The 12,552-nt window shown below is 38.7% G+C and overlaps 1 protein-coding gene across 3 annotated transcripts in view; it reads left to right on the top strand.

Moving 5' to 3' along the window:
• The window catches only part of SGPP1 (sphingosine-1-phosphate phosphatase 1), a 106,000-nt gene extending 94,071 nt beyond the window's left edge, over nucleotides 1–11,929 (top strand). The window contains exon 2 of one of the 3 annotated variants that reach the window (XM_032405275.1): nucleotides 10,233–11,929. In XM_032405275.1, coding sequence (XP_032261166.1) covers nucleotides 10,263–11,426 — 1,164 coding nt within the window. In that variant the 5' untranslated portion in view covers nucleotides 10,233–10,262 and the 3' untranslated portion in view covers nucleotides 11,427–11,929. The remainder of the gene's footprint in view (nucleotides 1–10,232) is intronic. The other 2 variants (XM_032405274.1, XM_032405272.1) reach the window with 2 other exon arrangements.
• The last annotated feature ends 623 nt before the right edge of the window (nucleotides 11,930–12,552 follow it).

Below are 12,552 nucleotides of genomic sequence, written 5' to 3'. Positions count from 1 at the left end.
AAGTTGCTACCCCATAGGCTAGCATCTGTTGAACTCCAGTTATGATTATTTTCTTCTCTGTGAGGCTCAGGTATCCTAGCCCAATTTGATTAATGTGGGTATAGCATTGTTGTAGTTAAATTATAAGTGTAGATTGTAAAGTTATTAACACCCATTCCTGAATGCCTTTTCCCATTAAACTTTTCCCTACATTTGGGACATTTATTTGCTGGACCTCTGCATTCCACATTCATCATAGCTAATTCCTTACAATAAGTGGGCAACATTAAGTTTCAGCTGTGGGGAATTAGATTTTTCTGACTCAAGTCTGATAAATTGAACATATACTTCACATACAATTGTTACTTTTTAGTAGTAAAATATAGTAGTGTATGATGCTTATGCTGTCAGATCTTTCAGGCATGATAAGCATTCATACCCGAAAGATAGAAATACATCTTTTTCTAAGGATACTGCGATTTCTGATTTCATGCAAAATAATATGCAGAAGACTTTTAGTATAGTGCCTTTTGTAATCAATAGTTTCTAAATGGGTGTAAAATGTATGTTATTTTCTCTTTTTTTGTTTCTTGCTTAAATGGGAAAAAAAAGCTACTTCCTCTTCTGTTATGGAGATATTTAAGCTGGTCTGTCCTTCAGAGTTCATATTTAAACTTAACGAGTTCAGAATCAGAGCAATACCTAGTTGCAGCTAGATATGTTTGGGATGTACTTTATATACAGAAAGAACCTTTTACTGGGTATATATATTTTTTTAAAACTTTTTTTTTTTAAGATTTTATTTATTTATTTGACAGAGAGAGACACAGCGAGAGAGGGAACACAAGCAGGGGGAGTGGGAGAGGGAGAAGCAGGCCTCCCGCTGAGCAGGGAGCCCAATGTAGGGTTCTATCCCAGGACCCTGGGATCATGACCTGAGCCGAAGGCAGACGCCTAACGACTGAGCCACCCAGGCACCCCCTGGGTATATTTTAATAGGAAATAAAATGAAATAGCCTTTCAACTGATAAAAGAACTTAAATCTTATGAAGGCAAAAGCGACAAGGAATTCATACTTACGTTTAGGGATTTTGTTATTAAGTAAACAACTCCTAATTATCTAAGGACAATTATTCAGATAAGAGATTAATCAGCACTTCCCATCTAATGTATTCGAAGATGGCAGTTCATCAGGAATTTAATATTCTCACCCCCTTAAAGCTTATCCTAAGATGTTTGTTTTGGGTTGTCTTTCAAAATATCTTCCACCCTCCGCATTATATTCAGAAGTGAGAATCCTGTATCCCAGTAAGAACCACAACAGCAGTTCCGGGATTCTGCTGTTAGCTGATCTTTACTAAGTGGATCAAGATGAGATATTGTTACGGAACCTGGATTGGATGCCCCGAGGGAAGAACCAAGCAGCACTCTGAGATCTTGGAGGATAGGAGGTTTATTTAACACCAGCGGGCTCAGAGGAGAATGATCTCCAAAGGTCTGAGCCCCGAGCACAAGCAAAGGGGGGTAATTTATACACTTCCACTTCCGCATACTTGGTACTTTTGGTGGGAAGTGGAGCAGGGAGAAGAACCCGGAAGAGTCCCGGGGCAGGGACTGGGACTTTCTTCCTGGCTCGGTTGGCCATCTTAGGACACAGATTTTTCCTCTTCAATATTAGTAATTGTTCTACCGCTGTTCTCAGAACACCTAGGCCCATACTGCAGTCGGTTATGATGACTAGTGAACTCTAACAAGCAATCTTCTTTATTTTATTTTATTTTTTTAAAAGATTTTATTGATTGATTGATTTTTAAAGATTTTATTTATTTATTTGACACAGAGAGACCCAGTGAGAGAGGGAACACAAGCAGGGGGAGTGGGAGAGGGAGAAGCAGGCTTCCCGCAGAGCAGGGAGCCCAATGTGGGGCTCGATCCCAGGACCCTGGGACCATGACCTGAGCCGAAGGCAGATGCTTAATGACTGAGCCATCCAGGCACCCCACAATCTTTTTTAAATGAAGAAAAATTCTTTTTAACCACACAAATTATCATAGCTTTAGCCTTTACTAAACTTCCATTATCTGGATTTCTCATCTCCTCTCTGTGTGGGCAGCGTACGAAGTGCAGTGTCTCACCCATGCAGGACTCCAGAGGCAGTGGCAGTAACTGCCCCCCTCTTTTGTACATTCCCTTCTCTTTTCACTGCTCTTCCCTTTTGGCTTATTTTCATTTCTTTTCTCTTCCATATTCTTTAGTACTCTTTTCTGTCCCCCTCTTTTTGTGCCCCTTTTCATTTGTGTATCTGTATGTTTGTATGTTGACATAAGAAAGGCTCACTCCACAACCCTCAGCTCTCACTAGCCTGTTGAGATCTAGAATGCTAACTAAGCTTCTTTTATGCATCTAACAGGAACAAATAGAGAAAAGATAGAAATTATGGTTAATCTTATTTGTTCTCTTCATATGTTTTTGTTAGGTTGAATCATATGAAGTTGTCAATATTGTTTTGATCGACAGAAATAGATTTAACTTAATTCTTCCCTAAGCATCCCGCAACCCAAAAGTAAGATTTGGAAACTGATTGGATGAGGGAGAATTAGATATCCCAGAGGTTCTGGCTTAGCCAGGTAGATCAGAGGGCTGTCATGGTGCTAATACCATTAGCCAAAATGGAGAAAATTGTGAAATATACCTTGTTTTTGTTTTTAAAGGGAAGACTTGGTGGGGGAGGAGGGAAGCATAAATAACCACTTTTTTTTTTTTTTAAGATTTTATTTATTTGATAGAGAGCGACACAGCGAGAGAGGGAGCACAAGCAGAGGGAATGGGAGAGGGAGAAGCAGGCTTCCCGCGGAGCAGGGAGCCCGATGCAGGGCTCGATCCCAGGACCCTGGGATCATGACCTGAGCTGAAGGCAGATGCTTAACGACTGAGCCACCCAGGCGCCCCAAATAACCACTTTTATTTTGGGGTGTAATGAGACACATTCAAAGAGAAATGGCCAGTAGACGGAAATACAGATCTGTAAATGGATGAGATCATTGGCATATAGGCGGCCCTTGAAAACATGAATGTGAATGAAGTTACCCTGTGAGAGTGTAATGTGGGACAAAAAGAGCCAAGGCTTCTCTCTGGGACAGGAAGTGGATCATGCAAAGAAAACTCAGATACAGGCTATGCATAGAAGAAAAAGTATTTATCATCTCAGAATGATTCATTAGCATGTAAAATTAAGAATTAACTACATAGCTTCAGAAGGTTATATTTCAAGCATGACTCACTTGCATATTAATGTGGTAAGACATAAGCTAGAGGTTTTCATGTTTCCCCATAAGAGATTAAATTACTTCACTGTATCTGTGTACTGTATAAGCTCTATAGCTTGAGGTTTTTGTGAGATATGCCTACCTTATCTCTAATATCTTTCTTTTTGTTTTTTCTCTCTCTCTCTTTCTTTCTTTCCTTCCTTCCTTCTTTTCATCCATCCACCCACCCATCCATTCTTTAGTTCTTTCTTTCTTTCTTGAAGAACAATATTGCATTTGAACAGTGTATCAGGTGGACAACCACTGTGATTGTTACCATCTCTAGTCTTTTTTTTTTTTTTTGAGATTTTGTTTATTTATTGGCCAGAGAGAGAGCGAGCAAGCACAAGCAGGGGGAGCAGCAGGCAGAGGGAGAAGCAGACTCCCCGCTGAGCGAGGAGCCCGATGTGGGACTCAATCCCAGGGTCCTGGGATCATGACCTGAGCTGAAGGCAGATGCTTAGCCGACTGAGCCACCCAGGCGCCCCCATCTCTACAGTCTTTTTTTTTTTTTTTTTTTTAAGATTTTATTTATTTATTTGACAGAGAGAGACACAGTGAGAGAGGGAACACAAGCAGGGGGAGTGGGAGAGGGAGAAGCAGGCTTCCCGCTGAGCAGGGAGCCCGATGCGGGGCTCAATCCCAGGACCCTGGGATCATGACCTGAGCCGAAGGCAGACGCTTAACGACTGAGCCACCCAGGCGCCCCCCCATCTCTACAGTCTTGAAGTGTTAAGTTTGCTGTAGCATTCAGTCTGGGGCCCACCCTACCTGACCCATCAACCCCTGGAATCCTTTGAATTAAAGCCATTCAGGATACTGTTCCAATGTGAAACAGACTTTCCAGGCAACGTAGTGGAGGGACGGAGTGCAGTACTACTATCCTGCTAGAGTGCATGGTCATAGTCCTACAAATTACTATTAACTTAAAAGCCATGTTAAACTTGATTGTTTAAAATTCTCATCAACCTGATCTTTCATATGCAAAAATCAAAATGAAGCAGTAGGAAAAATTATTTATTTTATAACTTCATATTAACTCTTTGAATATTTCAAGAATGGACAGTTGTTTTTATCTGGAATTTTAAAAGGGTTTCTTCCTTAGAGTGTATAGGAAGTACGCTCTTTTCTTTTTTAAGATTTTACTTATTTATTTGACAGACAGAGACACAGCGAGGGAGGGAACACAAGCAGGGGGAGCAGAGGGAGAGGGAGAAGCAGGTTCCCTGCTGAGCAGGGAGCCCAATGTGGGGCTCGATCCCAGGACCCTGGGACCGTGACCTGAGCCGAAGGCAGACGCTTAACGACTGAACCACCCAGGCGCCCCAGGACGTACACTCTTAAGTAAATACACACTTTAGGAATAATTTGAATAGCTTGTGGTAAAAAATTATGTTAAGTAATATTTTTCTTTACAATATAAAATCTTTCTCTGTAGTTCCTTTTTGAGCATTATTTAAAGTACTGTTAAAGAATGCCATTATTTTACTAATTTCTGTGAGCAGAGCTCCCCCTGCAAACACATAACACATGCAATATCCTTTTAAGTTTATTGTTTCTCCTAGAACTCTTCAGCTCTTAATGCAAGAAAATTGAATCAATTATTCATTCATTTATTCAACAACTATTTATTGATAATAGATAAGAAAGAATAAGAAGTTCAACAGTAAAATAGGGTTTTTCAAAAATATTGAGTGAAAAGAGCAAATGCAAAGAAGATACATACAAATACAATGCCATTTTATAAATTCATAGGAGTTGTATCTGTAATATTTCTTTAAATAAAAAACAAAGAAGTATGGTAAAATGTTAACATCTGTTAGGTCTGAGTATCTGAGTGTCTATATTTGGGTGTCTTATACTTTTTTCTAAACATTGTATATTTGAAATATTTTATACTGAGGCATTTTTAATTTTTAAATTAATAAAACAAGCAATACGATAGGAAGTGACAGGGGCTCTTTAGATTGGTCGATTAGGGAGGATCTTTCTAGGGAGGTGACACTGAGGTCTGAATAACAGTACCTAGATCCAAACCCGCCCCCTCCCCCAAGGTGGTGTTAGTGGTATTGGTAGTGGTAATACTGATAATTTTTTTTAAAGATTTTATGTATTTATTCATGAGAGACACACAGAGAGAGAAGCAGAGGGAGAAGCAGGCTCCCAAGGAGCAGGGAGCCCGATGCGGGACTCGATCCCAGGACCCTGGGATCATGACCCGAGCTGAAGGCAGACGCTTAACCATCTGAGCCACCCAGGCACCCCTGATAATTTTTATATAACATCTGTTGAATATGTATTTTATTTGCCAGGCGTGCTGAACACATTATTTCAGTTGATCCTTCTAACAACTCTTGAGTTGATACTCATTTTTTCTTTTAAAGATGAAAAGACAGATGCTTAAAAAGCTATCATTAGGGCGCCTGGGTGGCTCAGTTGGTTAAGCGACTGCCTTCGGCTCAGGTCATGATCCTGGAGTCCCGGGATCGAGTCCCACATCGGGCTCCCTGCTCAGCAGGGAGTCTGCTCCTCCCTCTCACCCTCCTCCCTCTCATGCTCTCTGTCTCTCATTCTCTCTCTCACAAATAAATACAATCTTAAAAAAAAAAAAATTAAAAAAAAAAAAAAAGCTATCATTAAAGCAACAACAACAAAAAGCATTTCACCCTAAGAATGAAAATGTGAATTTCTGAGGTAGGCTAGAATATTCATTGGTAAAAGCAATTTTTACTTGCAGAAAAAATGAAGAGAAAGTATTCCAGACAGCTCTTGCTACAGACCTGAGGCAGACGCAAGCGTAACACCGTCAAGGGAACATGTTCAAGGAAAGAAGGACTTTTTAGCCTATGCTGTTGGGTTACGCTACCACAGCATAACTGGTAAATGGTCATTTACTCCCTGAATACCTATGTTGAAGGAAGCTCACCGCTTTCAGACTTACTTATTCTTACACAGTTTTTTTTTTCCATGTAGGACTTACAGGCTAATGGTGTCATATTAAAAGGACACAGAAGCTGGCTTAAGGGTTTCTCAGTGGCCAAGTTGGGGACAGTGTGAGCACCAGTAAGGACCATGAAGTGATGGATTATAATATATGTCTCTAAAAATCATAATTTCTTAGTGAAACTCAGAGAGAAAGGAAGAAGCTCTTCTTTATAGAAGAATGCCAGATAAGGTAGGAAGAATGATAGAATTAGAAAATGACTGTTTGGCAAATCCCAATGTAATTTTGATTCAGGCAAGAGATACTCCATGGATGCTAAAATTTTTGGATGAAAGGTTGTTAGAGGATAAGATATTCATACAGTTTCACTGTATCACTCCATGATTACTTACTAACTATAAAGGAAGGAATGTACCTTTAAAATGGAGAGATCTGTCAGTTACTGCCTTAACCCAGTGCTCAGACTTGGTATTACGTGTTTCCTTGATGTGATACAGTAAGTACCCAGCATCACCTACACAGTATCCCTGCCAGAAATGTTAAACTGGAACCTAATCATGAGGAAACATTAGAAAAATCCAGAATGTGGGGCAATTTATGAGACAACTAGACTGGACTTTTCAAAAATTCAGTGTCATGAAAACAAAAGATTGCAAGGTGCTCTATGCCAAAGTATTTAGGAATGAAGTGATATTTTTTCTGCAGTTAACTTTCAAATAGTTCATCAAAAAATAATGTGTGTATATGTATGTTTAGAGAGATAGACAGAAAGCAAATGAAATAATAGTTGGTGAACCTAGGAAGTGAAAAGTTGTGTTTGTGTGTTCATTGTACTATTCTTTCAACTTACAGATTTTTAAATATTCAGAATTATAAACTGAAGAGGATACTTACTCTGTTTTGAACTCAAATCCAATTTTTAAATATTTTTGCCCATTGATTTAATTGTGCTATTTGAAGCCACTTTGATAGATCCAAATCCCCCCCCACCCCGCCCAATTTGGTGTTAGTGGTATTGGTAGTGGTAATACTGATAATTTTTACATTACATCTGTTGAATATGCATTTTATATGCCAGGCCTTGTGCTGAACACATTATCTCAGTTGATTCTTCTAACAGCTCTTGAACTGTACTCATTTCTTCTTTTAAAGATGGAGGGCACCTGGGTGGCTCAGATGGTTAAGCGTCTGCCTTCGGCTCAGGTCATGATCCCAGGATCCTGGGATCGAGTCCCGCATCAGGCTCCCTCCTCGGCAGGGAGCCTGCTTCTCCCTCTCCGACTCCCCCTGCTCGTGCTTTCTCTCTCTGTCAAATAAATAAATAAAATCTTTAAAAAAAAAAAAAAGATGAAAAGACAGATGCTTAAAAAGCTATCATTAAAGAAACAACAAAAAAAGCATTTCATCCTAAGAATGAAAATGTGAATTTGTGACATAGGCTAGACTATTCATTGGTAAAAGCAAGATAGAAAAATTTGTGATAAAGTCACTAGGCATGCGTATTTTTCTGGCCTTGAACTTGTTCTACATACAACCTACCGTTAAGAAGAAATCTTCTAAGTTTGAGCCCCACATGGGGTATAGAGATTACTTAAAAATAAAATACATATTTTTTAAGATTTTATTTATTTGACAGAGAGAGCACAAGCAGGGGGAGCGGCAGGCAGAAGGAGAGGGAGAAGCAGGCTCCCTGCAGAGCAGAGAGCCGGACGTGGGCCTCAATCCCAGGACCCTGGGATCATGACCTGAGTTGAAGACAGATGCTTAACCAACTGAGCCACCCAGGTGCCCACAAAATAAAATATTTTAAAAGGAAAAAAAAAAAGAGGCAATCTAGCGTGGTAGTAAAGAGCACACAGTCCTTGAAGCTAGAATGCCTAGGGTCACATTCCAGCTCCCCATTTATAAGTTACTGCTGCCTGAGAAGCACCTCTCCAGAATTTCATATTGGGAACCCCTATGTATTGGTTTTCTATTGTTGTTGTAACAGATTACTACAAACCTGATGGCTTGAAACAACACAAATTTATTATAATTTTGAGGGGTCAGAAGTCCAAAATAGGTCTTAGTGGGTGAAAATCAAAGTATTAGCAGGGCTGGCATTTCCAACTGGAGGCTCTAAATGGGAACGATTCTTTGCCTTTTCCAGTTCCTACAGGCCACCCACTTATTGACCTTCTTCCCCCAAACCAACATTATATTTTTCTGTGCCTTTCTTCCATAGTAACATCTCTCTCTGACTCTCATCGTGTTCTGCCTCCTCCTACTTTTAAGAACAATGGTGATTACATTGGACCCACCCAGATAATCCAGAATAATCTCCCTATTTTAAGATCAACTGATAAGCACAACTCAACACAAACCCCAAATAATCCAATTAAAATGGGCAGAGGACCTGAATAGGCAGTTTTGCAAAAAAGACATACAGATGGCAAACAGATAACAGGAAAAGGTGCTCAACATCGCTCATCATCAGGGAAGTACAAATCAAAACCACAATGAGATACTACCTTACATCTGTCAGAATGGCTAGAGTCAAAAAGACAAGAAATAACAAGTGTTGGTGAGGCTATGGAGAAAAAGGAACCCTCATGCACTATTGGTGAGAATGTAAATTGGTACAGCCATTGTAGAAAATAGTATGGAGGTTCCTTTAAAAATAGAAATACCTTATGATCCAGTAATTCTACTCCTGGGTATTTACCCAAAGAAAATGAAAACACTTCATTCAGAAAGATATATGCACCCCTATATTTGTTACGGCATTATTTACAATAGCCAAGATATATGAAGCAAGTGTCCACTGATAAATAAATGGATAAAGGGGCGCCTGGGTGGCTCAGTCGTTAAGCGTCTGCCTTCGGCTCAGGTCATGATCCCAGGGTCCTGGGATCGAGCCCCGCATTGGGCTCCCTGCTCCGCGGGAAGCATGCTTCTCCCTCTCCCACTCCTCCTGCTTGTGTTCCCTCTCTCACTGTGTCTCTCTCTGTCAAATAAATAAAATCTTAAAAAAAAAAAAAAAAAAGAAACACACACACACAGAAATATTACTCAGCTATAAAAAAAAGAAAGATCTTGTCATTCATGACAACATGGATGGACCTAGAGGGTATTGTGCTAAGTGAAATAGGTCAGACAGAGAAAGACAAATACCATTTGATTTACCTTATATGTGGCATTTAAAAAACAAAACAAAAAGCAGATACAGATATAAATACACAGAACAAACTGATGGCTGTGGGAGGGGAGGGATCTGGGAGATGGGCAAAATGATGGAGGGGAGTGGGAAATACAGGCTTCCAGTTATGGAATGAATAAATGATGGAGGTAAAAAGTCCAGCATAGGGAATATAGTCAGTGGTATTGAAATAGCACTGTATGGTGACAGATGGTAGCTACACTGGTGGTGAGCATAATATGACATAGACTTGTGGAATCACTGTGTTGTACACCTGAAATTAATGTAACATTGTGTGTCAACTATACTTCAATAATAAAAAAAAATTTTTTTTAAAGATCAACTGATAAGCTACCTCAGTTCTTCTTTGCCATGTAACCTAACATTCACAGGTTCCAAGGATTAAGGCATAGACATCTTTGGGGGACGATTTTTCTGCATTCACATCTACGTTTAAATTCTAAAAGTTGCATCAGGCAGCTGGGGCCGGGAGAAGATGATTCCAAAGTAGAGATACTGGCTAATGCTGAGAATTATGAGTAGGACCAATAATTGGGTGTAAGCTAAAAGGAACTACTGAGCAGTATATGTACATGTTTTAAAATTCTCTTACTGGCATAAGGTATATACGGTAGATTCAGTATTCAAGAGTGATTGAATTAGAAGGAAGCGACTAAGTTTTAGTTATATGGCAGGGAAAGATTAAAATATTAGAATAGATTTTATTTCTATTGTTTTGTGCCAGTCCTCAGGAAAATGTTCTTGATTTAATTACAACTTTGGAGAAGCTTTGTGTTTAATTTTAATTTTTGTATTTTTATTACAGATTTTATTACGCTTGGATGCTACTCCTGACATGGAGAAGATTGAGGAACAGTTTGCTAATCTGAACATTGTTAAACGTTCCTCAGAAACTAAAGAGCCTACTTATTTGCTTGGTATAGATACATCAAAAGCTGTACAAGCAGAAAAAGAAAACTTGGTTGCTGTTTTATGTTCTAATGGATCAATCAGAATATATGATAAAGAAAGGTTATACATACTACGAGAATTTAGTGGATATCCTGGACTTCTCAATGGAGTTAAATTTGCAAATTCTTGTGACAGTGTATATTCATCATGCACTGATGGCACTGTAAAGTGTTGGGATGCTCGATTAGCCAGTGAAAAACCTGTCCAGCTGTTCCAAGGTTACCCTTCCAATATTTTTATTAGTTTTGATATCAACTGTAATGATCATGTCATTTGTGCTGGTACAGAAAAAGTGGATGATGATGCATTGTTGGTATTTTGGGATGCAAGAATTAATTCTCAGGATTTGTCTACTACTAAAGACCCACTTGGAGCATATTCAGAGACTCATAGTGATGATGTCACTCAAGTGTGCTTCCATCCCAACAACCCCAACATGGTAGTCTCGGGTTCAACTGATGGCCTGGTAAATGTATTCGATATTAGTGTTGATAATGAAGAAGATGCACTGGTTACAACCTGCAACTCCGTTTCATCAGTAAGCTGTATTGGTTGGTCTGGGAAGGATTATAAACAGATTTACTGCATGACACATGATGAAGGATTTTGTTGGTGGGATCTGAATCATCTGGATACTGATGAACCGATTACATGTTTGAACATCCAGGATGTCAGAGAAGTAGTTAATCTGAAAGAAGGTATTTTGGACTATTTAATTGGTGGCCTATATCATGAAAAAATGGACAAATTGTTTGTTGTTGGAGGAACAAACACAGGAATTATTCACTTGATGAGCTGCACTATATCGGGATTGATCCACGTGACCAGCCTTCATGGAGGGCATGCTGCTACGGTCCGTTCTTTCTCTTGGAATATGCAGGATGATTCTATGCTAACCGGAGGAGAAGATGCACAGTTGTTACTTTGGAAACCTGGAGCAATAGGGAAGACATTTACAAAGAAAGACAGCATGAAAATAGCATCCTCTGTGTCCCAGCGAGTTCGAGTTCACAGTAATGATTCTTACAAGAGAAGGAAAAAGCAGTGATGTTATGTTGGGAGTTTACTTGAGAGGTTTTATAGTTTCAAGTAGTTATTTTTGTGTACTACCTGTGATAGATATGTTTAAAGCTCATATGTAAAAACAAGCCAGTTAGCAAACAATCCTGGAAAAATGTTGAAAATGGTTTAATTCAGGTCTTCATGTATTCTAAAATTATTTTTTTTAAAGCTGCCAGTTGAGTATATAATCAGTGAGTTGAAAGTAAAATTACATTCCTCATTTTTAAAACCCATCTGTTGAGTTAGTAAATGTTGGGTTTAAAGAAATAGCTTTGATAAGGACTTTTTAGAAGTAGATGGCTGGTGTGACTTTAAAAAATCAGGTGGTTTGAGCTATGTTTTTTAAATTCAGTTTTTTTTTTACATTTTAAATCATCTTCATTATTTATAAAATCAAATCAGACTGTTTTCTGTAGGAGCTCCCACTTGCTTAATACACATAGATTATGTTGGAGTATTTAAATGTAAATATTCTAATGATTCTAAATAGAACTAAAGTTTTTTAGAAATAAAATGATTTGCATCTATTTAAGAAAAATATATTTAGTATATATTTGCATCTGTCTGTCTGGATAGATTTTTTTTTTTTTTTTAAGCAGTGTCCACGCTCAGCATGGAGCCCAATGTGCGGGACTTGAACTCACAACCCTGAGACCATACCTTGAGCTGAGATCAAGAGTCAGATGCTTAACGGACTGTGCCACCCAGGTACCCCTATTTGCATCTATATTTTTAAACAGTTAAAAATAAGCAGATATTTCATTGATGAAAAGGAAATTATCTTGCAAATTCAAAGGGATCTTGAGATTCAAAGGGAATATACAAAAACAAAAGTATAATAGCAGAATGACTTTTTATTTCAAAATATTCTACTATTTTATGATAAAATTTTCTTTCATAGTGTTTCATCTATAATTTTAAACTTAGGTGCCCATGGGGAGGGGGGCCATGCAGGAGGTCCTGCTGGAGAAAGGACACCATAATTTTAAACTTGAATTTTTGTTTACTGCCGGTTTTTTCATCCTTACTGTTAAATATTTTTCCAAAGAATCTTTTCTTTTTTTTAAAGATTTTATTTATTTATTTCACAGAGAGAGACACAGTGAGAGAGG

This window comes from Phoca vitulina, unplaced genomic scaffold, assembly GCF_004348235.1.
Source record: "Phoca vitulina isolate PV1807 unplaced genomic scaffold, GSC_HSeal_1.0 scaffold7, whole genome shotgun sequence".
NCBI classification, from domain to species: domain Eukaryota; kingdom Metazoa; phylum Chordata; class Mammalia; order Carnivora; family Phocidae; genus Phoca; species Phoca vitulina.
This window is presented reverse-complemented; position numbering and strand designations above follow the sequence as displayed.